A 27,975-nucleotide genomic window follows, 5' to 3' on the forward strand; every position below is an offset into this window, starting at 1 on the left:
TTAACCAATTTTTTTTTAATTGATTAACCAATTTTTTTTTAGATAATCAATATCAGAATAATAAGACAATGGCTTCCCAAGGGTTTGTCCTTTTAATTATCAGAAATCAAAGCGAGCATAACAAAAGCGCGGGAAAATATCCCCAGTTCCTCTCACTAGCTGTGATTTCTTCCCCTTCTCTGTCGCCAGTCTCTTCCGATCTCCACAAAACCTAATTCACGAGATGAACGGCACCGATGGCCGGAGGCGGGATCGTAAAGACGCGTGGCTATCAAAGAAGCAGAAGCTGATTCTAACTGGTGAAGAACAGTTAGAGTCCAAGCTCGGTTTTAACCTCTTTACAGAGGGCGAAAAGCGACTCGGATGGCTACTCACATTCGCATCTGTAAGTATTTTACCAATACATCAACGCAACCGTTAATTTCTTATTAGACGATTTGTAGGCTTCTGTTTTGTTCTTTTTTTCTTTTTTCTTTTAACATTACAATTTTCATTGTAATTAATTCAGTCGTCTTGGGAAGATCAAGACACCCACAAAGTTCATAGCTGTATTGATCTCTACTTTGTTTGCCAGGTAAAACACCAAATTGCATTCATTTCCCGTGCAATTTTAGTTATTTAGGATGTGATGCAATTGATTGATTTGTTTTGGTGGATTTACTTTCAGGATGGTAGTTCTTTTAAATCGAAGTATCGATTCCGACCATATTTCTACGTGGCCACGAAGGTATTTGAAATTATCATACTTCAGTTATTAACCTAGGTTTTCGCATCTTACACCCATTTGTCCTTGCAGGAGAAAATGGAAATGGACGTTGAAGCATATTTGAGAAGACGATATGAAAGTCAAGTTGCGGACATAGAAATAGTAGAGAAGGAGGATCTCAATCTTGTAAGCCGTATCATTTTTTTTTCATAGAACTAGCAAGTCCATTTCTATTTTGAATGCTGTACAATTTGACACCTTTTTTATTCCTTTTAATAATTTTGCTTGATGTTTCTACATCAGTTTTTTATTCCTCCAACAATATGCTCGATGTTTCTAAACCCATTCTCAATGGCAAGCCTGCCTGTTGTGGCTTAATCATTTTAGAATTATTACATTTCTTGCATCTACATGTTTATTTTTAACTCAATTGACCCTTTCTAAAAGCCATTGCATTTTTCAACTGGGTTGTTCCCATTTGCTCAGTATGCTTGTTTTGTTAGACCCTTTAGTTCTTCTTTTACCAGCAATATTTGCTTCACATTGAAGTACCTTGAACATCACCTGATTGGTTCATATGGTTATAACAGAAAAACCATCTTTCTGGATTATGCAAATCATACTTAAAGATATCATTTGATACGGTTCAACAACTAATGCATGTAAAGAACGACCTGATGCATGTCGTTGAAAGAAACCAGACAAAATTTGATGCTGTTGAGGCATATGAATCCATATTGACAGGAAAAAGGTAGTCTCTTTTCTCAACATGTATGTTTTTCATAAACAAAGTTTTGGAGTTGGTTACTATAGTTCATTATTCTTCTAGCACGAAACTTCAGGGGAGTGTAGTGGTCACAAATTCTTTCATAATCTTGCAAATGTGCTGAAGATTCCTTGTTTATGTGCTATTATTCTAAACAGAAGTGTATTCTTTATTCCCCTGATAAATTTGCTGTCATTGGTTAGCAGCAAACACCGACCTCTAGATTTCGTAGACTGTATTATTGATCTTCGCGAATATGATGTTCCATACCATGTTCGCTTTGCTATTGACAAAGGTGAGTCCTAAATTCCCTATTAGTAAATTATGAAAGTATTCATATATTGTTCACCTCTGTGTCTTCACCCCCAAAGTTTTGTTTGGCTCAGATGTAAGAAGTGGGCAATGGTATGATGTCAGTGTTTCTGATACTGGCATTATCTTGGAAAGGAGGACGGATCTCTTGCAACGTGCTGAAGTGCATGTTTGTGCATTTGACATAGAGACAACAAAGCTTCCTTTGAAATTCCCTGATGCTGAGTATGATATGGTCATGATGATTTCTTATATGGTTGATAGGCAAGGTTATCTAATTATCAACAGGGAGGTGAGTTCAACAAACTTATCTTTATGTATATTGCTTTTTGGACATTAGTTGTTCAAGAGTATTTTGGGACGTTATTTGTTCATCTCAAATCTAAATGTAATGAAATCTCATGTTGATGACATCCTTAACTGCACCTAGCCTTGCCTAATGATGTTATCTAATTGAGGAAGATATAGTGTTCCACCATGAAGATTCAAGCTCTCTGTGCTTGAGTCTATATAGGGAGAGATAACAATGTGAATAGGAAGATGTGTATTGTTTGAACACGGGTATTTGAATGACTGGTCAACAACCATCTTATGCCCCTTTATAGAGGGTAAAATCCCAAATCTTCAGTTAATCTTAAATCCTAATAAAGTACAAATCCAATTCCATCTTGCTTTTTGAACTAGTGTGTTTGCGGGCTATGTGCTTGACCCACGGGGACTAGTTGCACTCCGAAGAAGAAGCGGAACCCAGCGTTCTAGAAAAAAAAGGATGTATTGACTATAAGGTTATTTATTTGAGATTTTCCTTTAGGGATGAGCTGTGATAAACAAATGAAATGCTCCATCTTTGTAGCAACAACATCATGCATAAGCAGGTTGTTGGATCCAGGTCGTGACAGTTAGCATAACCTAACATTTAAAATAGTTCTTCACCATTTTTTCCATGCATTTAACCATGATAATTCTCAACGAATGTAATTTTTGCCGCTTATCCACATTTTTCAACATGATGTAAAATAGGAATATACCTAACTTGTAGTATGTTTTCTTCTTGATAAGTTCATACGTATTGTTAATGAGAAAACAAAAAATCATGCTATTCTTACTTAATATGCATATACTCTTTGCTTCTCCTAGAACCCCTGTTGACTGTTGTTTATTATACAATTTATGCAGTGTGTAGGCGAAGATGTAGAGGACTTGGAGTACAGTCCAAAGCCTGAATTCGAAAGCTTTTTCAAAGTCTCAAATGTAAAAAACGAGGTACACTCAGTAGTATGCTTCAGTCAATCCTTTTCTGCTTGCTTATATCTTAACACATGTACTTGGTATTTTATTTTATGTGCAGGAAGAGCTTCTTAAACTCTGGTTTCTACATATGCGTGATATGAAGCCTGGTATTTATGTTACATACAATGGTGACTTCTTTGACTGGCCATTTCTGGAACGCAGAGCAGCTCATCATGGGCTTAAAATGAGTGATGTATGTTATTTTTTTTGGTAATCTCAATTAGACATAGTTTACTGAGATTTTGTTGAGCTAAGTGCTGAGATTCTGTTTTGGTGGCATTAAGGGCATCTGTTATTAATTTTTGGAATTAAGGACTTTCTAGTTTAGGTGTCTCAGCAACAAACTTCATTGTATATTCTTCATTTCTCTTTCAATGTTACTGAAGATGTACAAAGCAATATCAAAGAATTTGACTAAAGTTACCTGGACTTCATTTTGACATTTGATTCTCAACTACAGTTGTGTGAGAACTCCATTAGATAGAAATCACATTGTTTCCTTACATTGTCATTAGTTCAGTCCCCAATTGAGGAAACAGGTCTTTCATAACCAATAGGAGAAAAAAAGGGTTAAAGATCATATCACTTTTGGTTAGTGTGCTGAGTTTTTTCTCCATTTTTTTTATTGTTTTCATTTCTCATTATCAAATGCCATTGACCTTTCAACTTATGTGCTTCCTCCTTGTGCTGTATTGAGGAACCCATGAGTTTTAGGATCCGAGTAACAACAAATGCAGATATAAAAAGAGAATTGCTACAAATGTAGTATTTCTTAGATGATATTTTCATTAGTTCCCCATCACTACAAGATGTTGGTAAGGAGTAGTGCCATGGCTGTCTAAACCTCTCCATAGCATTAGCAGAGAGGCTACTTCCAGAACTCGGTATATTGACTGTTTCTTCTGCGTGTAGTTAGGAATTCTAAACTATATGAGTATTGTGTAATTCTCTACATTTGGAGAGTTGGAGAACAAACGAGAAAAACATTTTCTTATATGCCAAAGAATAATTTGCTCGTAGACTCTCTGATACTCTCTTGCGATATTCCGTTAGTGTTGTGACGATTCGTGTCATCATTGGTATTTTCTTGTTAGTCAAGGCATTTGACAGAATATCAATTATAAGATGTTTGTTGTTTGGGTGTTAATATCTTACTAGACTGCACAGTACTTTAGGTTCGTTGGCGCATAAATAATGTGTTTGCTTTCTAATTTTTATCTTGAAAAAAAGACGTGCTCTTTCAAAGTTGGCTGACATTATATCTGATGAAAAAACTGGTTGCTATTTTATATGTATCATCCTCTTAAAGTCACATGATTATTTCCAAAAAAGTGCATAAACTATTTGCCTCAATTTAAGAACATGAAACATGCCTTTAATCTGATTCTTCTTCATTTGTTTTTGAAATTGTAGGAGCTGGGGTTTACGTGCGATAAGATCCAAGGTGAATGCCGAGCTAAATTTGCTTGTCATTTAGATTGTTTTGCATGGGTCAAGCGTGATAGTTATCTTCCTCAAGGGAGTCAGGGCTTGAAGGTGACTATTTTTGGCTAGTGTTGATAACATTTACATGTCTGTGTGTCTTGACAAACAGTGATTAGATTACATTTATGCACACCATATCTCTGGTTTATTGGCCTTGTAGTTTATGATTCCTGCAACAAGAACACTTTATAAGAAAAAAAACCTTTTGGGCCTTTACTTCTGATGTTTTTCTTGTACACTTCTTAACATGTGCATATATACTCTCATTAATAATTCTTTCTGATTTGAATCTTTTTTTCTTCTATGCATCTCTTTTAATTCGTGGTTGGGATTCCAATTTCATGTAATATATAATTCTTAAATGCTCGGATAATGTGTTCATAAATTCTATTTGTCCAAGGGCTCTTGGGCAAAACTACTTTGTTCTATTTTGTTTTCAAAATATCAAAAAAATCAATTATCACATGTTTATTATGTAGTGCAAACTGATGATTTCCCATTTTAGTTATACGGTTTCTGTAGTGGCATTAACCGGATGAACCATTAATCAACTCACCTATGTGATCGTGCAGTTTGTGTACCAGAAAAACTTAGGGCTTTGAAACTGATGTTTCACTTGGATGATTAGAACAACATCTTCATAATTTCTACATATATGTTCAATTCTTATCCAATCAAATATGTGACTTCTAATGATCTGATCTCAAATGATTCCCAAAGTTACATAAATCATGTATATGTTTCAGAGATGTCTTTCCTAATGCTCTTAGTGTTTGGCAGGCAGTCACAAAAGCCAAGTTAGGTTATGATCCCGTGGAAGTAAATCCGGAAGATATGGTCCAGTTTGCAAAAGAGAGACCCCAGGTATATTGGTATGAATACATTTTATTTTTTTCTTCCAGTGGGTATATGCATCACAGCTCAAAATGCCGGGTTCACGATGATAGACACTTTATACTTGTTTATGATCCATCAAAAAATAATTTTCATATTTTTTGGCACAAGGAGAGACCCTCAAATGGTCTGTGATTGTTATGTCATTCTTGCCTTTCCAATAACTGTTCTACTGTCATTTGTTCTTAAGTCCTTCATGAAAAATTGACCTTTCTTAAAAAAAAACGTGACTTGCAATTGTTATCTTTGTTGACACATTAGAAGTTGGACCTTTTAAGAAAAAGGTAACTCTTGTTTTTACTTCTATTAGTGTTTGTTTGAATTGTTTGAGCTATATCTTATATGTTCATTGCAAGTTCCTTCCAACATTTGCTTCTTGACTTAAAAATTCATAATCAAATAATCTAGCCACAAGCCATTTACATTTGAATTGTGTCTTCATGGGCGTGCTCATATAACCACCCTCCAATGTTTAGAAAGTTCTTGATTGTATTTCATAAGATTGCATGGTTTAATAAATCTAGTCTCTGCTAACATATCTGAAACACGACCTCATAACTATCGTATCTGGATATAGTTTAGTTGTGGTCAAATATACAAGTCCTGAAATGTTTACTATTGATGTGTATGTATAAAGTTTCAAGTAATGATATCTCCATGTTTGCAATTACAATTTTTAAATGGTTATTTCTCTAATCCTTCTTAAATGACTTTGCAGATGATGGCTTCATATTCTGTTTCTGATGCAGTTTCAACTTATTATTTGTACATGACCTATGTACATCCTTTCATTTTCTCCCTGGCAACTATAATACCTATGCCACCAGATGAGGTTCTGCGGAAGGGAAGTGGAACCCTTTGTGAAATGCTTCTTATGGTCCAGGTGTGTTGGTGTGTGAATTCGAGTCTTAACAAATTGACATGTAATGTTCTAATTTGTTTTGAGATCTCTAACATGCAACAGTATGCTTTACTTTATTAAACTTGCAGGCATACCAGGCAAATGTTATTTGTCCTAATAAATACATGTCTAATCCTGAGAAGTTCTGCAATAATCGACTATTGGAGAGTGAGACATATATTGGTGGACATGTAGAATGCCTAGAAAGTGGTGTTTTTAGATCTGATATACCAACTAGCTTTAAACTTGACCCATCTGCCTATGATGTAAGTGCCCCTTCTACTTTCGTCGATCATTGAAAATACTTACAAATTTCTCATCCTAAGTATCATTTTTTTTTGAAAAAGGTCAACTTTTTTTAAAAAGATACAAATTTCTCACCCTAAGTATCTTTTAAAGTTCATTTCACATAAATGCTGTGCTATTTTATTATCTTGAAAAAGGTCTCATAGAATAAAAAGGCGTGAACACAAAATGCGTTCTTGTTCACAAGTTACAAGCAAGAAAAATAAATGGAAGATCATGAAAGTCAAAAGAGAAAAGACCCGAAAAACAAGTAGTACATAAAAAGTCAACAAAATAACAAAAAAAGGTCTAAATTTTAATATAAATGTTGTTGTACTAGTGTCCCTCTTTATTGTCTAAATTCTCAAGTATAGAGCATCATAGATTGTCTTTTTGAAAACCATAAAATGAGTCGAATTCTCATGGTATTTGTAAATGTTTAAATGTACTTGCAATTCAGAAACACTTTCCTCTTTCATTCTCATTCTGTACATATAGCAATACAAAAATTAAATAAGAAAAGAATATGCAATCCATACTCTAGACATTCCTGGTTTTCTACAACATATCATTACTTACCAACTGTTGTCTGTCCAGGAACATTTGCTTTCTTATACATTGCATATTGTAATAAGAGCATACCTCACTTTATCATTGTGCTTTTCATCCTATTCTTATGTCATTTTGGTCTTTCTTTTTGTTTAGCCCTATAGTTTTCTTAGTTTAGATGAAGATTACTTTACTGCTCATGGCTTCCATTTAATGCTCCTTATTGCAGCAACTAATTAATAACCTTGATCGGGACTTGCAATATGCTATTAAAGTAGAGGGTAAAATGGACGTGGAGATTGTCTCAAATTATAATGAAGTAAAATCAGCAATCATGGAAAAGGTAATCTCAAATGCATCATGAAATTTCATTTTGATCTTTCTTTAAGTGCTTTGAACTGCAAACTCCTACAAACTAAGATTTAAAACAATTATTTGAGATTTTGTCATTTAAAAAATGCTTTATCATAAGTGGCCGAAAGTTTCAAGCACAACAATTGTGTTAGGCAACTACTTTAATTGCTTTGTTTGTCGGCCAATTAATTACATTTGTCTTTATTTTTTTGAATAACTTTAATTTCATTAATAAAAAGGCGTTGAGAAGGAAACAAAGGGACAATTCAATCAAAGAAAATACACAAAAAGACGAGAACAATAAAATCTCAAACTGAAAACCAAATCACTGTCTTAATCAAGTCCTTAATATCCCACATGGAGAAGGTTGCAAATGCCTTGTCAACGCGAGTGAAGACACCAAGGAAATTGCTCTTCAAATATGACAATGATCTTTTCTTGTTGTCAAAAAATCTCATGTTGCTTCCTTTCATAAGATCCACCTTAATGCGAATCTCCTTACTCCAATAAGTCTAAAGCTCACAAATCAGTAAACTGAGTGAGGCACAATCACTAAGGTTGAGAATGTGACAAATGGATATTGTAGAAGTGTGGAATTTTTTGAATGGAGAGAGAAAAAGCTGTTTTTGATATACAATTCTCATAATAGGTTATACATATTTATGAAAATGTAGAATTTTCTTAATCAAGATAAATTAAAATCCCTAAAATACAATAATTTATTATAATTTCCTTAATTAATGTAAATTAGAATTCTTAAAATGTTTAAACAATATAAAAATAAATTAGAGAACAAAATAAAATAAACCTAGTTTGACTATTTCCACACTCCCCTCAAACTATGTCTGGGAGACAATTTAGCAGATTTAGCAGAAGGTTTTCTCAAAAAGAATGTCAAAACTCCTGATTTATTTTTTCTTCTCTTGAAGAACAATATTATTTTTTCTATTCAATAGTTCGTTCGGTAATCTCTTGAAAAATAGAGGTTAACTGTTGAAAACTTAGAAGGCCACAAGGAAGAGTAAGGGAATTATTTTTCTAAAGTCATTGGTTTTGGATTTTCTTAGTTGATATTGCTTTGGCCATGTTTAGGTTCTTCTGTCTTTTGTTTTGCAGGATTTTATGCCTTGAACTGTCTGATCTAAATGGTTGATCGCTTTTCCTTTTTCTGATTATTATCCTCTATTTTTATAACATAGAAATACCCAAATACCAATGTTATATTTTGCTAAGAATTGTACATGTAAGATTGTGATTCAGCTGCTAACAAATGGTTGCAATGTTTGAAATTGTGATCTTACACTGAAGTTGCACTTGTTTATCATGAATATTTTTCTTGTTGCAGCTTATAAAGTTACGTGATGATCCTATTTGTGAAGAGTGCCCCTTAATTTATCATTTAGATGTTGCTGCAATGTATCCAAACATCATATTGACTAACAGGCTCCAGGTATTCAATGTAGAATATAGTTTCTGTAGGATGTATACAAATTCATCAAATCAAAACACATGCTCTTTATTTTCTGCTGTTTACTTACACAATTGAAATAATATATTTATACGATATTTTGTACCATTAGGTAATAATATCCTAATCAAGATCAATCGAATATTATTATCTTCAATCATATTATATTAATACTATAGATAAGATGTAATTCTAATATCATTATATATACTAATCAAGATCAATCATAATGGAATGAAGCCTATTATAAGTGGACAAGGGTTTCACTGAATTTGATAGGATTTTGTAATTTGAAATTCAGAACCGGAATTAATGGAATTTGGAGGCCTGGATTGTGTTCGTTAATATAGGGAATCAAATGTCTGGATTGGAGTGAAACCATTATTGGAATAAAGCCTCCTACAAGTGGATAGGCTTTCATTGAATTTGGATGCATGCTGACTTTGCCTCTTCTGTTATGTAATGATCCTCCTTAAGATTTGATCAGGTTCTTGTTTTCACTTCATAAGAGCCAAAGCACAATGAAGATTTCAGATTTTAGTGGAGTGGAGGGTCCAAGAATTGGTATTAGATTGAGTTTGCAGGTACTAGCATTTGGGACTATAGTTCCATGAACTTCTAAATATTGCAGCTGAGGGAAGAAGCATACTTATATGGAATATATGGAGTTAGTAAATTCTATAGCATGAAGATGAAATTTAAATAATTGGGTGATTTTATTTTTCTGTTTGAAGCTGAAATTAAGTAGATTGACTTGTGCACCTTGTAGTTTTTTAACCATTCAGCTTAATCTGGCTACCTGCTGTACTGGTATTAGTATTCATGTTGTTTCTATCACTTCACCTGAGGGAAATCACACATTGATGATTGCTGCTTTACTAGTTCACACATGCAGTCAGTTATACAAACTGATAAAAAAAATCACGATGTTGAAGCATGTTATATTTGTTTACATTTAATCCTATTTTACTTCTAATGTAGAGATTGTTTTATATCCCTTTTATATATTTTCAGCCACCATCCATAGTTTCAGATGAAGTCTGCACTGCATGTGATTTCAACCGCCCTGGCAAAACTTGTCTGCGGAAACTTGAATGGGTCTGGCGGGGTGAGATATATATGGCAAAGAAAAGGTCTTTATATATCCTACTTCTTTCATTCCCTTTATAGACTGCCCACTGAGAATGAATTTAGAGTTTAATCAGCCTCACATGGGTAAAACTTATTTGAAAATTTCAGTGACTACTATCATTTGAAGAGACAAATTGAGTCAGAATTTGTGGATGGTGGACCTGGTCATTTATCCAGATCTTTCTCTGATCTGCCTAAACCTGAGCAGCAATTAAAATTGAAAGATCGACTAAAAAAATATTGCCAAAAGGTATTCCAATTGCCCACTGTTCCCTTTTCCGTAGTTTTGATTGTCGTGACTCTTGATAATTTTTCCAACTATTGCTCTAGGCATACAAACGAGTCCTTGACAAGCCAGTTACTGAAGTTCGAGAAGCTGGGATATGTATGCGGGAGAATCCTTTTTATGTTGACACCGTGCGCAGGTGATAAACTTTTCTTAGTAGATCTGTTCTTGTATGCACCGATTGAAGTTGCAATATGAACTTTTCTTTTATGATGGATATATATTTATTTGACAAGGATTTTGGATTGAATTAAAATGTGATACTATATTTCTATTTTGGTTTGTAGTTTCCGAGATAGAAGATATGAGTATAAAGGACTTAATAAGGTCTGGAAAGGTAAACTTTCTGAAGCAAAGGCTAGTGGAAACCCTATAAAGATTCAAGAAGCACAGGTGTTATTGTATCTTTCATTTCCTAGAAATATTTTGTGTTTCCAGTTTGAGGTATTGTATTACCTCTTTTTATTTGTACTCACTGACTTTACTCATGTATGACAGGATTTGGTAATTCTGTACGATTCCTTACAGCTGGCGCATAAATGTATTCTGAATTCATTCTATGGTTATGTCATGCGAAAGTCAGTCCCTTGGTTTCTTCCCGTGAATTCATTCTTGGATATTCTGCTTTTGATATCTAATGATTTTTTCCATTTCAGGGGTGCTAGATGGTACTCCATGGAAATGGCTGGAGTTGTTACATATACCGGGGCAAAGATCATTCAAAATGCTCGCTTGCTTGTGGAGAAGATTGGAAGACCACTTGAATTAGATACTGATGGTATTTGGTGTGCTTTACCAGGATCATTCCCAGAGAATTTTACATTTAAGACAAAGTAAGATGAATCCATATTTACCTATAAAACCGGTCATGAACACTCCACAGTTTTACGTAGCAATTTCTTATAATCTCTAATGAAAATTATAATACATGCTATGTGAAATATCAACCCAGGGACTCAAATAAGAAGCTGACAATTTCATACCCTTGTGTTATGCTTAATGTTGATGTAGCAAGAAACAACACAAATGATCAGTACCAAGTGAGTGACTTTGCTTCATATAATTACATTGTGGCTTTCCATAGCTTGCTTTGAAGTGACACTATCTTCACCCGTTTTTTGCATTTATGCCTGCTAATTACTACTTGCAGACACTCAAAGATCCTGTCAATAAATCCTATGCTACACACAGTGAATGCTCTATTGAGTTTGAAGTTGATGGGCCCTATAAGGTAATAAAATATCTTCAATTAGTAGGGAAGTTTTGAAAGTTTTAATCCTTCGTCTATTCTCTCATTGTTAGTGATAATTATTATTATTAGTAGCATTGACTTTTGCATATATAAATGCTTTTTCGAAAAATGTCAACTTTTGTTAAAAAGAACGCAAGATGCAAAAAGGAAGGAAAAAATAAAACAATAAATAAGAAAACAATGTATGAATTTTAAATGTCAATAAAATCAAAAAAATTCCATCCCGTACAATCCCCCCTTTTTTGGATTAAGCAAACTCGTGTAACATGAATCCTTTAAGACGATCGAGCCCATAATTTTTTCCTTTGAAAACTCTTCTATTTATTTCTTTCCAAACTGTCCACCACATGATGAGGGGAATTGTTTTCTAGTTGTCCGCCATGTTGTTGCTAGAACTACATTCAATCCACTTGACCCGGAAGTCTGCGACATTGGTATATCCCATTGAAAATGAAGGAGGTTTTGCACCTGCTAACGAGATAAAATTATTTCTTTTTCAGTTTGTTAGATGTTAAGACTCCTCTATTGATAGCTTTCCAATAAAAAACTGAGATTTTTGATAGAATTTTTTATTCCACACCTCTTTCCAAGAAAAGTGGGATGGAGTCCTTTGGAGGGACGCATGAAACATGTAGCTAGTTTTAAAATCGGGAGAGCTGGGTAGAGATAACTTGTCATCGGTCTTCAGGTCAATCGAAACATGGGTAAGAGCATCTATGAGGAGACCTGTCTCCCCTCCTCTTCGATGGAAAATTGTCTATTTAAATGAATTATTCAAACAATTGATTAGATGTGAGACAAAAACAGTCCGCCACTTTAGCCTCCTTTTTACTAGAGATCTTAAATAGGTTCCGAAAAGGGTTTGACAATATGTAGTTGGGTTGTCTCGTTGAGTTGCATATGTATATATATTAAATTAGATTATTGAGAATACACTAATCTTACCCTAAATCAACATGGTATAAGAGCTACCATAGGTCCATAACCCTAACAATACTACTAATAACAAGATTTACCATTAACACTTATAACATTGTCCGTTTAAGTTTTAATAAAAAAACTTATAACGTTGTCCGTCCTTTATGAAATGTAGGCAATGATCATTCCAGCTTCTAAAGCAGAAGGAATTTTAATTAAGAAGCGCTATGCTGTTTTTAATGACGACGGTACATTGGCAGAGCTGAAAGGTTTTGAGATCAAGCGCAGAGGTGAGCTGAAGCTCATCAAGGTTTTCCAGGTATGCTCATGGAAGTGTTTTATACCCCTAATTTGCATTTATATGGTTTATGCTTTTGATATATAGGAAGCAAACTTAGATATGATGCTTATCCAGAAATATGTTTATGTGCCTCTTCCTTTTGCTCTTGAAATATGATGTGATTTATAATATTTGTATTTTATGACAAGGCTAATTAGAGTGACCCTATTTAGTATGGACAAATTGTCTGGTTTCACATTTGGATATGTGTGTCGAGATGAGACACCATTTATATGTTAGCGCATCCATCTATTCCAACAACCACACAATCAGACTCACTTTTATACCAAATGTTATTCTATATGTTTCTTAAATTGATGTTATGATCAACCACATTCTATACCAAATGGTCGTGTATCCATTTGTCAAAATAAGTTGACGGTTTCTCAATGAGAACCAGGTTGTACTAATTCATTAAAAATTCCTTTCCCAAATAGGGCCAAATTATAATACTAGTTATTATTAAATCTGATCGCCATTTTCCATGTTACTTCAATGTTTGGGAGATGGTATATGCTGCAATTGGCTTAGTATCATGCGATACTAAAAAATCTGATAGGAATCTAACTTCTGTATTTTGTTTTTCATTTTTCTGTCTTTTCTTCCCCCCTCTTGTAAAAATGGCTGCTCTTCGTAATCACCTTTGATTTTATTACAATGCTGAACCTTTTAAAAAAAATAGAAGAACCTGAATTTTACATGACATGATATATAACATATTACTATAACATGCCTATCATTTTCGGTAGAATTCTTGATTCTTCCATGTGAAGTTCCTTTTCTAAGAATAATTACACCAACACTCTGGGATATAAGGATTTCACTTCAATCGTTCCAGGATCTTTACTACAAATCTACTGATGCACATCTCATACTCTACTACTGAATTATTATCTTGAAGAGACAGTTAGGAGTGCATGGCAGCATAATCGGTTATCTTCTGTAATTTTTTGGAGTCTTAAAAATTTCTAATGACCAAGAATGAGGAATTTTCTTATGTATATATGGACGGAATTTTGTTCTATTTTTTTACTGTCATCCTGATATTCTTTTAGTTGTAACATTGAGCTAATATTCCTAGTATTAATAATTTGGATGCATCATTAATCGAAGTTGTAACATTGAGCTTACATTCCTAGTATTAATAATTTGGACCTGTTCACATAAAGTTGTAATCTATACTGTTAAATATATCTATTATAATTGTCCTTGCAATTTCATGATGTAACATCTAGGGTTTTCAATTTTCATATCTATGGGCTGAAGCATTTTGTTTTTGGCAGGCAGAGCTTTTTAACAGATTCCTTCATGGTTCAACGCTGGAGGAATGTTATCATGAAGTTGCATCTGTTGCAAACCGTTGGCTTGATCTTCTTGATGTATGAATACTGAAGATTTGTCACTTCTCTATTCCATATAATTTGTTTAGCATAAGGAAAACATGATTTTTAAACCTAATAGTTGGTAGTTTTTTATTCCTATAAGAATAACACAGTTCTAGTGGTTGGTAGATCTCATTACTATCTCTTTTGTAATACTTAATTTCCAGAATGAAGGAATGGATATTGCAGACAACGAGTTGCTTGATTATATATCAGAATCAAGCACAATGAGCAGGTCTTTGGCAGACTATGGTGAACAGAAGTCATGTGCAGTCACCACTGCAAAACGTCTTGCTGACTTTCTTGGTGATGCAATGGTGAAAGACAAAGGGCTCCGTTGCCAGTATATTGTTGCATGTGAACCAAAGGTATGCACAAACATGAGTTTTCAATATTTAGTTTGTCTCTAGCATGAAACTTGTTTTGCTATCTTTGATCGGCTTATTGTGTACATTCTCACTCAGAAACTGATTGCAAATTGGAACATCATTTTCGAACGAAGTTCATTTTTATTCCAGCTATGCTAATCTTATCTGGGTTTGATCAATTTGTATGTGCATAGTTGCACTAAATTGATATATTAACTGCATCAGAAAATTGTTTAAGTCCCAAGAAAGTAATAAAACATCAAAATATTTATAGCATCATGTGCATGATTTTTCTTTTGGCTTTAAGGTGAGATCTGAAACTATCGACTCTTCTGAATATTTTTTCCCATTTATTTGCTCTGAGGCAATAAGAGGTAGATATCCCCCAGGCCTCCATGAGGTCCTGGGTTCGAGCCCGTCAGGCGACAAGTTCTGCGCCTGGTTAATTGGTTAAGTATGTTTGCGGGCTATGTACTTAACCCGCGGGAATTAGTCGCACTCCATAAGAGTAGCGGAACCCAGCGTTCTCAAAAAAAAAAAAGTATAAATATTGACATAGGAGGATAACATCAGTTTATTAGCATTTCAAGTACCAAAAAAATCTTACTCCTTTTCCTTTTGTTGCTTGATCATGCTTGAGTGGTGGCATGAGATTTATATTAGCTAATATATATGTAATAATCCTTTCAACTATTGTACATTGCTTCAAGTTAGTTGCTTCTGTTTTTCAAGTGTTCTCATATCCTTGTATTCCCCAGAAAAAATCATGTCAGTTTTCTTAAGATGCCTTAATGTTGAAATGAACAGGGAACACCAGTAAGCGAACGTGCTATTCCAGTTGCTATATTTGAAACCAATCCAGGTAAAGTCCTGTATATTTTCTTATTGTGCCAAAATGTAGATGGTGAAAAGTAATTATGAACACACATATTTGCAGAAATTATAAAATTTTATCTACGGAAGTGGTGCAAGGTAGCATCAGATGTAGGCATTCGATCCATAGTCGATTGGTCTTATTACAAACAAAGACTTGGATCTGCAATCCAGAAAATCATCACCATTCCTGCTGCAATGCAGAAGGTATATTTTCAATTTCTTCATTTTCATTTGATATATATTTTTTGGTCCCGACTTGTTTAATTGTTGGTTTCTTCAGGTTCCAAATCCTGTACCTAGGGTGGCTCATCCTGATTGGTTACACAAAAAGGTCCGTGAGAAGGAGGATAAATTTCGTCAAAAGAAATTGTCTGATCTCTTTAAATTCTCAAAGGAGGACGCAACAAAAGTGAATGATGTTTCTGCCTCGACCAATCTGCTACCAAAGGAACACAATATTGAAGATGTGGAAGACTTCAGGAATGGTGATAGAACTTCATTTAATGGACCTAGACCTATTGTCCACAGTTATAATGCCAATAAAAGGCCCAATCATGTTGAAGGAAGATCTCCACAAAAACATAATGATATTGATCAACCTTTAGCTCCATTAAATGAAAATGATGCTGTATATGATAGTGACAAAAATCTAGATTACCAGGGGTGGCTAAAAAGTAGGAAGAGGAAGTGGAAAGAGACTCGGGAAAGAAGAAAACGTCAAAGGTACGTTTTTTTAATATCTATGTGGTAAATGGTAAAGAAAATTATGTATACAGCCTGTTTTTCTTTTACTATGTTGTATTTGATTCTCCATGATAAAGATGCAAACCTTTGTTTCAGCTATGAAAATATAACTCTCTTTGATTATCATCCAATTGTTTTCCTGTTTGTGGTTTGCTGGAGGACCATCTTAATGATCTTATATTCTACATACACAGAAGAAAAATGTTAGAGGTACTACCTCTGATGGTTGCAAAAGTTATAAAAAAGATGGGAGCCTTAATGCTCATGAACTAATGAATGATTACAAGCTGTTGAAATATGTTCTTACATGTAAACTTAGATATTTAATTCACAATTATAAAAGGGCTGGATACAAACATTATTGAATGGAAATATTTTGGCAGGTTAGAGAATTCTAATATGGCGTCTTCCAGTAATGAGACTTTCAACTTACCTGGTTCTACCGTCCATAAAAGACCTGCTCAGGCTAGAACAGGATTAAATTCCTATTTTGAGAGGCAGGAACTATCCCTCACCCGTTCTCACTGGCAGGTTTGGCTTTATCTTGAGCTATGTATTGAGTTCTTTTGATTACTACTAGTGTTCATTTTACTTTGTTTGTAACAGGTAATTCAGCTTGTTCCCAGTGGACAACCTAGTCATTTCTTTGCTTGGGTGGTTGTAGAAGGAATCATGCATAAGATTCCTATTGAGGTCCCTAGAGTATTTTACGTTAATTCCAAGGTTCCAATTACAGACGGCTTTCCTGGAAGGTGTGTAAACAAAGTTCTTCCTCATGGACACAAGAATTATAATCTTATTGAGGTACATGTCTTATAAGTTTATCATATCTAGACCCCTAGTTCCTGAAAAATTTCATCCATGTGAAAGGTTGAAGTCTTATCTTCTAATTCGTACACTCCACAGGTCACAATTGATGAAGACCAATTCAGGACAGAGAGCAAAAAGTTTGAAGCTCATATTGCAGATCCAAAAGTTGAGGTCAGTAAAAACCTTCCAAATACATTTTGGTGATATTTTTATCTTTCTATGTTTATATTTGTAGGCAAGCATTATGTATAAATCATATGGCTTCTTCCATTATCATCCTTATCTTGTTTAATCAGCTTAAAGCTCTGCAGTGGATATGTTTCCATTAATAATATAGTGCCGTTTGGTAGGAGATACAAGTTGTATGGGGTATAATTTGTAAAAAAGTATTAAGGGACATAAGTTATATATGTCATTGTTGTTTGGTTGAAAGTATAAAGTTGGATATAAACTGTATAATTTTATAATTTTGTGTTTGGTAGGAGATATAATAATATAGTATATAGATAAAAAGGTAGTTTTACCCTTTCAATTAAAGTGATGATATGCAGGGGCTATTATGATAATGAACCTGAACTTCACATTTTCCTCTTCCCCTGCGTAATGTTTTAGGTAGTAGCTGAGTGAGGATTGGATAATAGATTTCCACTTGATAGATCTTCTGATGTTTTTATTTCCATATCTTTCATACTCATTTCTGGGGTGGTTATGGGTTAACACCAATCGTTTGTTGCTGCAAATTTTGGTGATTCATTTATTACAAATAGAAAAGAAAACCTGTAAAGATGTTATATTCATTGTTGTGCTTTATTTGAACATCTTATGCGGGCATGAAACGTTTCTCTACAGTTTCAATTGTAGTTATTTGAGATTGACTTGGATTTGTCTCCTCTTCAGGGAATATATGAAACAAATTTGTCTATGGATTTTAATACTATCCTTCAAGTTGGCTGTGTGTGCAAAGTGGACAAAGCAGCCAAGAGGAGAAATCCACAAGATGGATGGAGATTGAGCGAATTGCACATGAAGACAACAACAGAGTGTTCTTATCTTGAACAATCAATTTCTTTCTTCTACATGTATCACAGGTAAAATCATGTTTCTCCTTATTGTACAATATTTTGCCTATTTCGAAATTTTTGAATTTCTTTTGTAATCTGAAGAAAATTATATTATTAACCCACTTAGGTAGCTTAAGTGGCAAGAGTGGTTCCTAAGAGACCAAATGTTGCGGGTTCGATTCCCACTTAGAACACCTTAAGTTGAAGTGGAAGTCACCTGACTGTAGCGGTCATGCTAGCTTCCTACATTAAAAAAAAGAATTTATATTATTGAGAATTTATTCACTTACATGACAAAGATTGTCTATTTATAGAATGTAATAACTCAAACATAAGATAATAAATAATATGCTAACCAAATCTTATCATATTGATATTATAGTATGCGATATTATTCTAATATTGTATAGAATAGTCTCCGTAATTAATAGATGATTATCTTTAAAAGCATGTCCTATTTATTATGAATGGTAATTATCTCAACTAAATGTAAAATAGCTTAATCCACTTCTTGCATGGAATGCTACTTAGAATGTTAAGTTAGGCTTTTAATGTTGTGTTCTCAAGCAGATCCATGAAAAGATTGGATCCCATAACTGATTCCCATTTCTTGGAGCCTTATTGCCTTGTCATGATCTATATGCTTAGAATTTGGTTTTTCCGTAGAAGAGGAAATCCTCAAATTCTGTTGATTTGTTTCAGCATATCTGAGGGACGTGCTATATTCATTGGATATTTCCCTGCATCAAGGACAACATCTGTTGTAGTAGTTAATCCATATCAAAACAGAGAATTATCTCCACATATTATTGAAAAACAATTCCGCGAAGCCTGCCTGGCCCTGTCAATTGAACCTCCTAGTTCTCTTGTTTTTAAGGTAAAGCATTGCCTTCTTCGGAACTCTTTACTTATCTTTTATTCAGCTCCTCTTTATTTATCCACACGCTTAAGCAGGTAGACTATGTTGTCAACATAAATGATGCTGAAAAGGCTCTGCAAAGGATCATCAGTGAATACAGGTACTGAGGTGTTTATAGTTTTCGATAGTCTACTATGAAGGGTAATGCTCCATCTGTTTTATAAACTTGGATTAATTCTGTTCTATAATTATAAATTTATAATGTTGCATGATGCTGTAAAAAGCCAGTGGACCACATCTTGAGATCACAATACATTAACATGTGCCCAAATAAATAATTATGTTATATGTATGCCCATATATGTATATATATACATATATATACTACTTCCTTCCTAAGTAGAAGGTTGTTGGTTCAACCCCTACTTATCGCGTTTCAAGAAAAGAAAGATAATATACATATATATATATATATATATTTGTATGAGTAATTGTGGAAATCAGTGTCCAGATGAGTGTAAAGGAGCTTATCTCAGCAAAAATAAACTGGTCTATTGTCTTTCAGTTGACGGAATAGAGTTTTGCATCTTCTAAACATATTTGGTATATTCAAATCCTCCATTAGCTTGGCATTGAGCTGCTAATCAATCAAGAAAAAACATGTTTCACCTAATTTGAGGAAAAAGATTAATATAGTTAACAAGTTTTATGCATGGGCAGACATGATTTTGAACTTGCTGGTTTTCCTTTGTATTTGTTGTTTAGACATTTTGCTATTCTGCTTCATGCTTCCACATTTAGTGAATATGACTGGCCTAGGATCACTGATGTCCTCTTTTTGAAGAACTTGTGATAATTTTTTGGCTGTATTATTGTTGATGTCCTTGTTTTATACTATAAACCCCAACCAATGCACATAAACTATATATCTTATGTGTGAAAAAACATCCTCTTGTTAATTCTCCATTGTATTAAATTGGTACACCATAGAATTTTATGTTTGACAGATGATATGTGATTCCTACTCATCATTTTTGAAATGTTTCTTTTATGGACAAGCATTTCTCTTTCTTTATTTCTTTTTCTTTTTTTAGGTTACAAGGAATATATTCATTTGTATAAGAGAAAAGGCCACATTTTTTAAAAAAAGTTTTTTTATGTTAAAGGTAACTTTTCATTAGAAAAAAAAGAAGAAACAGGAAGGGGGAGGGGGGAGAAACAAAAACAAAGAGGTTAGATGACAACATGATCAAACAATTCTCATCCCATGCAAATCCCTCTTCTTCTGTTTGATGCAAACACATGACAGCATGAAGCCTTTGTTTCTTTGAGTGACGTAGCTTTTTCTTCGAATGTTCATTTAAAAGTGAAGTTTGTATTTAAAAAGATGCATATTTCATTCACACAATAATACGTTTTGTAGAGGTTAATTGTGGGCCCAACTAGTATCACACTGCTAATAACAAAATGTAAAGCCTAATATCCAACTCTTCTTTACTTTGATCTCTTATTACTTGACTGCCAAGCACTATGGACACCAGTTGTTGCCTAGTCTACACATTATATTCCTTGCATTCAGTTTTTCTTGTGTAACAATTTATGTGATGTTTGCAAATGGTCAAATTGAGGTTCTCATATAATTTGAATGTTTAACAGAGAGCAGCATCCTGGACCCGCAGTAGTTGTTATTGAATGTCCAAACATAGATTTATTGAAGTCAGGTGTACGATCCTTGGAGAATTTTCCATGCGTGAACATTCCTTCTAATGCTCGTGATAGTAATTATCAGGTAATCAAGAGCAGACTATTTTATCTTTCTCGAAAAATAATTACCATGTGGGGTGATCAATATTGAGTCTCTTTGGAATTTGTAAAACCTTACTTTCAACTGTACAAGGCTCTTGGTTGGCAAATTGTGGCGGCAAGAATCGGAATGCAACGATGTGCTGCATCATCTCAGTGGTTGAATGAGAGGATCTCTCTTTCCAGATATGCCCATGTAAGATCCTATTTTATTTTACAAGAGTTAGGTCTTTGAGGTTCATGCTTGTTGAATACTACAATTTACTCGAGCAGGTGCCATTAGGCAATTTTGAGGTAGATTGGATTATTCATACAGCAGATATATTCTATTCAAGAGCATTGCGAGATCAGCAACAGGTTGGTCTGGACCATCTTCTTTCCAAGATTCTGTATGTTCTGCCTGCAGTTTGATAGCAACCAATGTATTTGCACGGAAATCAGATTTTGGATTGTCTATTTTAGGAGAGCTCATGTTCTAGTTGGTGATAAATTAGTTGGATTGCCCTTTTCCTTGTATATATGTTTAATTAGATTAATGAAAATAGAATATTACCCTAAAATCAACATGCTATTTAGAGCAAAACAAACTGTTATTATCCTCTCCCTTGCACCACCGCAGGCTAGACTATCATTGCTTGCATCTTCACTTTTTCACTGTTGCTGTTGTTGCTCAACTACGACCTTGTCGTCAATGTTCTTTCATTAGGGCTATATCAAGGTTCACCTTCACCTTGTGATTGCGACTGTCGTAATAACCCTAGCTTTGACCAGGATAGGTGAAGTTGAATTCGTGAACTCTATCAGGGCATAGAACCTTTTGCGACATCTTCATCTCTCCATAAATTTCCAGTACAACTTTTGTGACCTTAAGTGTATTTTTGTTGGATACTCTATAGTACTCAAAAGTTACCATTGCTATGAGTATTGGATATAGAAAATCCACCATGGCTCATAACATTTGTGGATTTGCATGGATATAGAAACGCTATAGGGTGAGATGGGATTTTCTTCTATTGAACCCATGATCATATATTGTGACAATCATGTTTTCTTAGCATTGCAAATAATCTAAAATATCACTAGAAGACCGAGTATATTGAAATTGATTGCTACGTGGTTTGTCATGGCATAAATAAAAAATTTAGTTACTTCTCTCTTTTTTTGTGAACAAGCTGATCTTTTCACCAAACCTTAATCTTATATTGGTATTAGTAGTATTATAAGGGTTAATCTCTTGTGTGTATATATGTTTAATTAGATTTTTGGAAAATATATTTTACCTTAAATCAATAATAGTTAAGATCTTATATTGAAACCTACTCTATGGCTTAAGACAATCAAATCATTGACAATTAGCATTAATGATTGGACAATAATTACTATAGATACTTTGGATATCAGACGATGGGATTCCAGATGTGGGAGGTATTAGTGAAGAAGAGACGTGTTTTGCCGATGAGGTTAGTTTCAAAATGTACCATCAGATAAATATTGTTGCTTTATGACCCTTTTGTTTATTTTTGTGTCTTGAGAAAAACATCATCTGTTGCTTTCTTTCACTGGTGATGTTCTTTTCAGGTCGAACAGCCTGTTCTTACTTATCCCGGAGCATATAGAAAAGTGACTGTGGAGATAAAGGTACAAAGATTTCATATCTTTTTAGTTCACTTGCATTACATACAAGGGATTGCATCTAACTTGTATCCCTTTCAGATTCATCACCTGGCTGTTAATGCTCTTCTAAAAAGCAGCAATGTTAATGAAATAGAAGGGGGTTCTTTATTTGGTGTGGAACAGGATTTTAATCCTGGTTCCTCCTATGAGCAAAAGAGCTTTGATGAAGCCACTTCATGTGCACCTGCATTTCGTGTTCTCAAGCAATTAATTCAAAGATGCCTCACAGATGCTCTCACATCAGGAAATATTTTTGCTGATGCTATTTTACAACACTTGTATAGATGGCTTTGCAGGTGATTGTGTCAGTCAGTTGATTGTTTGTCAAAATGCATTGGATTCCTCTGACTTTGCAATTCCTTTTCAATTGTTATTGCAGTCCACATTCAAAACTTCATGATCCAAATCTTCACCGCATGCTTCACAAGGTAAATTGAACTAGAATTTTATTAGTTACTTTAAACATAAAATGAAGCTTGGCCTTATTCATAAATTCAAGGGAAAGTAGCTTATAAAGTATATTATCTTCTGTATTAGTTATTCATAACTTGCTGTACAATATCATCTATATTCTATTTAAGCACTTCACTAATAAAAAATGCCAAAGATGCCCTTGACAACTTGTATTCTCAATGTATTTGACTATCTAACACTTCAGAACTACTTTATTCCAAGAATTACCAACAACTGTATATTGTCATGTGTACATCTCTCCTGATCTCTCCCAGACATTGGGTCCCATTCCATCTCCACATATTATTATAACCCTAACCTAACACCACCCTGACAAGTTACATAATCAACACATAAAGTATGATTTAGGCTATCAAATATGCATTCCTAGTTTGGGTCCCTAAAACTCCTATACAATGGATCTGACTTTTATATGTACATGTTGCAAACATTAGAACTTACATGTTTTTTTTTTAAAGGTCAACTTTCATAGAAAAGAAGAGCGCAAGAAGCTTTCAATGGTTATCTACAAAATATCCTCTTTTTTAGACAAAACAAAACAATAGACAAAACTAGGAAATTAGAACTTACATGTTATAACTATTCAAATCTGTTTATCACTAACAGATACAAAATATCCTCTTTTTTCTTTCTTTTTGTTTCTCTTTGTCCTTCTCCAGAGTAATATATGTTATCTACTGTCAAGAGATGCACATAGTTAGGAATTAAAATGTTAATTTGAAGATTCTTCTAGATATCTGTGATGTTCCAATTATGTTCAAGCTGTTGAATATTTGCATTAGTATTAAATGGTCACTAGTTGTTGCAGTCTGTATGATAACATTCTAGTGAGATATCTGCATGCTGGTAGCAAGGTAATGAATTCAACAGATGGTGCGAGTTCAGATAACCAGTGGCACTCATGCATTAGATAGAGATTATTTATGGAACTGTAGGGTTGACAATGATTTTTATCTTGATCCATTTTAGGTGTTGACTTATTGGACCTTTGTCAATTAGGAGATTAGACAGTCTATGGGGAGAAGAGAAGGTACCCGATCGGGTACGGGGATGGGTAGTGTGCGAAACCCATACCCGATACCCGTCTATATTAATATTAATATATACATATATATTTATATTTATTTATCCATTGCTAAATATTAATATGACCTTTCACATCCCATCATTATCTTTATAATAATTACATCATCTAATTTGATCTTATCCACACTCCACACTTACCCACACTTCATCATTTCCCGTACTTTTTTTATTAAAAAAAACTTCTTTCCTCCTTAAATACTCTTTTATTTTCTCTCTTCATCCTCAACTATCAAAAATTATCTCTCTCTTATCATTCTTTATCTTCATCTCTTAAGATTTTTCAATATTTCTTCTTCAATTATAGTAACAACAAAGTTGTTATGTTTTTCAACATCTATAACATCATATATAGGTAAATAATGTTTCTATTTTTTATATTTCGATATTATTACTATAAAGTTATTTATTGTTTAGTTATTCATCAATTTTTTTTGTATAGTAAAATATATAAATTTAGATTTTATTCGGGTAATGGGGTACCCGTCGGGTATCGGGTACCTGACGAATCGGGGATAGGGAAGATATAAAGATACCCGTTGGGTTTGGGGTCGGGTAGTAAAATAGAAATCGGGTACGGGGATGGGGATGGGTACTTCACTACCCGCCGGGTATGGTACCAGTTGCCATCCCTAAATTTAGACTTGTCAAATACCTTTTTTCTCTCTCTAAGGTGAAGCAACTAGTTGGAATTTCATTGATAGGGTTTTCATGGTTGACCTGTTTCATCCATTGTATCTAAGGCACTGTAAAGACCTATCCTCCTATGCATTCTCCATTTCCTGTAACTTTGTGATCATCATATCTTCTTGCTCTATTATTCTTTCATTATATACAATATGACAATTCTAGTCATTCTGAAATGATCTTTGGTTGCTAGGAAGTTTGAGATAATGTTGTGCTATTTCAATTGTCCGCCCAAAATTCTTCCTCATTCTTCTATGAGCAATCTTCAGAATCTGGCAGTAGCACTCTCATATCCTTCAGATAATATTTTTTTGTCATATCATACAGATCATGCAGAAAGTGTTTGCTTTATTATTGGTCGAGTTCAGAAAGTTGGGTGCTACAATCATATTTGCCAACTTCACAAAGATCATCATCGACACTGGAAAGTCAGATCTATCTGGAGCTAAAGCTTATTGTGAAAGCTTACTCAAAACACTGAAAACGAGGTTCACCTTTCTATCTTCTTTTTCCTTTCTTTTGCCTAAGATCTTTTGTCCCTGTAGAAAGTCCTAATATGTGATAACCTTTATGAGTATCTTTTTCCTCCTACAAGATGATTCTTTTTGGGAGTTTATATGGGTCACAAAGCCCAACGATTGGGATATGCTGATGATTTCCTAAGTAAATTGGTTTTGCTTGTTACAGGGAGTTATTTGAATGGATTGAACTTGACCCGATGCAGTATTGGCATTCACTTCTTTTCATGGATCAGGTTAGGAAACATTTTTACGAAACTATGTATATATACATTTGGTCTTTTTGCCATTCATTTCTTTTCCTTTTGGGGTATTATGAATATGGTTCCTACTTCATTATCCAACACCATAAACCTAGTTAAATGGACAACAAAATTTCCAACAGCCTTTGACTTATTACTTTGGAAGTTTATGTAAATGAACACTTGAAGCATATCTTTTATCCTTTGACTATTTTGTCACAACAAGTTATGACCCTTGTATGCAATATAAGATGAAATAATATTATTATTTCTTGAATTGAGGTGCATACGAATGTTCATTGAAGATTTTAAGTTAATTTAGGAATATGATAAAATGCATTAGATTTTGTTTTATCTTGAAAGAATGTGTAGTTGCCAAGGGATCCTTTTAACCAAAACCTTTATAAATTTACCCGAAATCAACTACTTATGAAACATAGTCTGCAGAGTTGGTAGGGACCAGCAACATGACTATCTTTACTTGTTTATGAGAACTTTGCTAAGTGGTAAGCTTTTTGTTGTATTTGTTTCTGTTGTAGTACAATTATGGTGGAATCCAAGCTGGAAAAGCCCTTACTGATATACAACAGGAAGAAAACATGTTGAACGATTCTCAGGTTGATATTGTTTCTAGTTGGAATATTGCAGAAACCTTGCCCAAAACAATTCAAGTAAGTTAGAAAATGGCTGCAATCTTACTTGATTGGTAATTAGATTGGATCCCCATTTTTCTGTATTCATTGCCATCTGATGGAATTGCTCATGGATCTCAATTCAGGATTATTTCATTTTGATCGTCTCGGAATTCATGTATATTCCATGGAAATATGTACAAGAACAAGCTGCAATTAGAGTATCGCTTGCAGATGGAAGTCTATGCACTCCATCAATCACAGGTGCTGCAGCCGAAGCTTTTGAGTTCCAAATGACTGAATATACTAGGGAACAGGTATAAGACTTCCTTAATTCTTGTGTACCAAATATTTTTTATTCCATAATTTTCAATTGTATTTTTTTTGTGGATTTGCAGATAAGTTCTTACTTCACAGACAAGCTATTGAGGATTGTACGTGATACAGGTCTTAACATGAAGGGATCAAAAAAGCCTATGGCTGATGAACATTCATCTTCAGAAAATCCCAATAAAGGAGATCCTGCACTGGAGTTCATTAAGCATGTTTGTGCAGTGTTAGCCCTTGACCAAAATGTTCAGCATGATATTCTGGTAAGTGCCAATTTTGGTTGAAGCATGCAAATAGTTTAATTTGATCCGTAAAAAGCTTATGCTGTTTTGACATTTCCCAATACTAGGTAATGAGGAAGAATCTGTTGAAATATGTACGTGTAAGAGAGTTTGCTCCAGAGGCTCAGTTTCAAGACCAGTTTCTATCCTTCACATTACCAAATGTCATTTGTAGGTAAGACATTAAAGTATTATTCTATCATGATGGATAAAATTATTTGCACATTTAATTTAAGTGAGATTATTTTAATTTTTTACATTACAAAATTTGTCACCACTGTAAAGAAAACAACAATAAATAACTGAAGGAAACTATTCTCTTAAAAACTTGTTTGATGTAGTTTTTTTTTTAAAATCAACCAATGAAAAAAGTGGATTATTTGGCCTAAATGATTAAAATGTCATTTGTATTTATTACCATCTTTTCTTTTAAACTTTGCAGCTACTGTAACGACTGCAGAGACATAGACTTGTGTCGGGATAGATCTTTGCTAGTGCAGGAATGGAGGTGTGCAATAGATCAATGTGGACAGCTATATGACCGCGAAGTGATGGAGAATTCTCTTCTTCAGATAGTACGACAGAGAGAGCGGTTGTATCATCTACAGGACCTGGTCTGCCTTAAATGCAACCAAATCAAAGCAGCACACCTTGCTGAGCATTGTTCATGTGCCGGCTCATACTCATGCAAAGAAGACTTAACCGAGTTCAAGAACAAAATGCAGGTTTTCTTAAAGGTTGCCAATCATCAAAAATTTCAACTACTTAAAGAGTGTGTCACATGGATTTTAGAAAGTTAAGTGAGTTGCGAACTATGAATATGAGAATCACAATGCCAGATGCCAGGCTCGCCCGCTGTTATAATCCTGCCCGCTGTTATAATTTATATGCAATGGCAAGGGTATCGGGGGGATCTGCTCCAAGGATATTATGGAATTCATGATAATGTATAATAATAATTGTCATTTTTAAAATAGGAATTGCTTGTCTGTGAATGTTATTTTTAGCAATTAGTAATTATTTTCAAAATTAGGGAGTTTTTGTTTTGTTTTGTTTCAGTTACAGGATAAGAATCAAAATGTTAACTCAATTGAATATTGAATAGCAAGCTTTTGTTTTGTTTTGTTTTGTTTCACTTACAAAGATAAGAATCAAAGTGTTCAACTCAATTACAAAACATAGGCTTAAATTACACCACCAAATGAGGCAATATA

At 34.0% G+C, this 27,975-nt stretch overlaps 1 protein-coding gene across 2 annotated transcripts; it reads left to right on the forward strand.

The window, feature by feature from the left end:
- Nucleotides 1–127: 127 nt before the first annotated feature.
- LOC124923862 (DNA polymerase epsilon catalytic subunit A-like) lies at nucleotides 128–27,884 on the forward strand. 2 transcript variants are annotated; one of them, XM_047463841.1, is made up of 49 exons: nucleotides 128–385; nucleotides 509–574; nucleotides 668–727; nucleotides 797–892; nucleotides 1,297–1,457; nucleotides 1,676–1,767; nucleotides 1,859–2,076; nucleotides 2,961–3,047; nucleotides 3,133–3,267; nucleotides 4,488–4,610; nucleotides 5,340–5,423; nucleotides 6,172–6,336; nucleotides 6,444–6,620; nucleotides 7,418–7,531; nucleotides 8,888–8,992; nucleotides 10,025–10,143; nucleotides 10,250–10,391; nucleotides 10,472–10,566; nucleotides 10,715–10,820; nucleotides 10,926–11,005; nucleotides 11,084–11,260; nucleotides 11,380–11,467; nucleotides 11,578–11,658; nucleotides 12,773–12,916; nucleotides 14,221–14,316; nucleotides 14,487–14,687; nucleotides 15,495–15,549; nucleotides 15,625–15,767; nucleotides 15,844–16,286; nucleotides 16,691–16,838; nucleotides 16,914–17,111; nucleotides 17,214–17,288; nucleotides 18,015–18,205; nucleotides 18,881–19,055; nucleotides 19,133–19,197; nucleotides 20,694–20,826; nucleotides 20,935–21,036; nucleotides 21,114–21,197; nucleotides 22,226–22,300; nucleotides 22,419–22,478; nucleotides 22,554–22,810; nucleotides 22,894–22,942; nucleotides 25,086–25,246; nucleotides 25,446–25,512; nucleotides 26,058–26,189; nucleotides 26,297–26,467; nucleotides 26,549–26,743; nucleotides 26,830–26,936; nucleotides 27,204–27,884. In XM_047463841.1, the coding sequence occupies exons 1-49, from the start codon at nucleotides 224–226 to the stop codon at nucleotides 27,559–27,561; spliced, it is 6,618 nt and encodes a 2,205-aa protein (XP_047319797.1). In that variant the 5' UTR covers nucleotides 128–223; the 3' UTR covers nucleotides 27,562–27,884. The 2 variants fall into 2 exon arrangements, with proteins under 2 accessions (XP_047319797.1, XP_047319798.1); XM_047463842.1 differs by having other exon boundaries at nucleotides 1,679–1,767.
- Nucleotides 27,885–27,975: the final 91 nt, after the last annotated feature.

Source organism: Impatiens glandulifera, chromosome 2 (genome assembly GCF_907164915.1).
Source record: "Impatiens glandulifera chromosome 2, dImpGla2.1, whole genome shotgun sequence".
Classification (NCBI taxonomy): Eukaryota; Viridiplantae; Streptophyta; class Magnoliopsida; order Ericales; family Balsaminaceae; genus Impatiens; species Impatiens glandulifera.

What these genes read in the sequence shown, in the direction of transcription:
- LOC124923862 (XM_047463841.1), top strand. Translation starts at nt 224, where the DNA reads ATGAACGGCACCGATGGCCGGAGGCGGGATCGTAAAGACGCGTGGCTA. An exon ending in AGAAGGAGGATCTCAATCTT is followed by an intron (nt 893 to 1,296) that starts GTAAGCCGTATC and finishes TGGTTATAACAG; the next exon opens with AAAAACCATCTTTCTGGATT. An exon ending in CCTTGCCCAAAACAATTCAA is followed by an intron (nt 26,190 to 26,296) that starts GTAAGTTAGAAA and finishes ATCTCAATTCAG; the next exon opens with GATTATTTCATTTTGATCGT.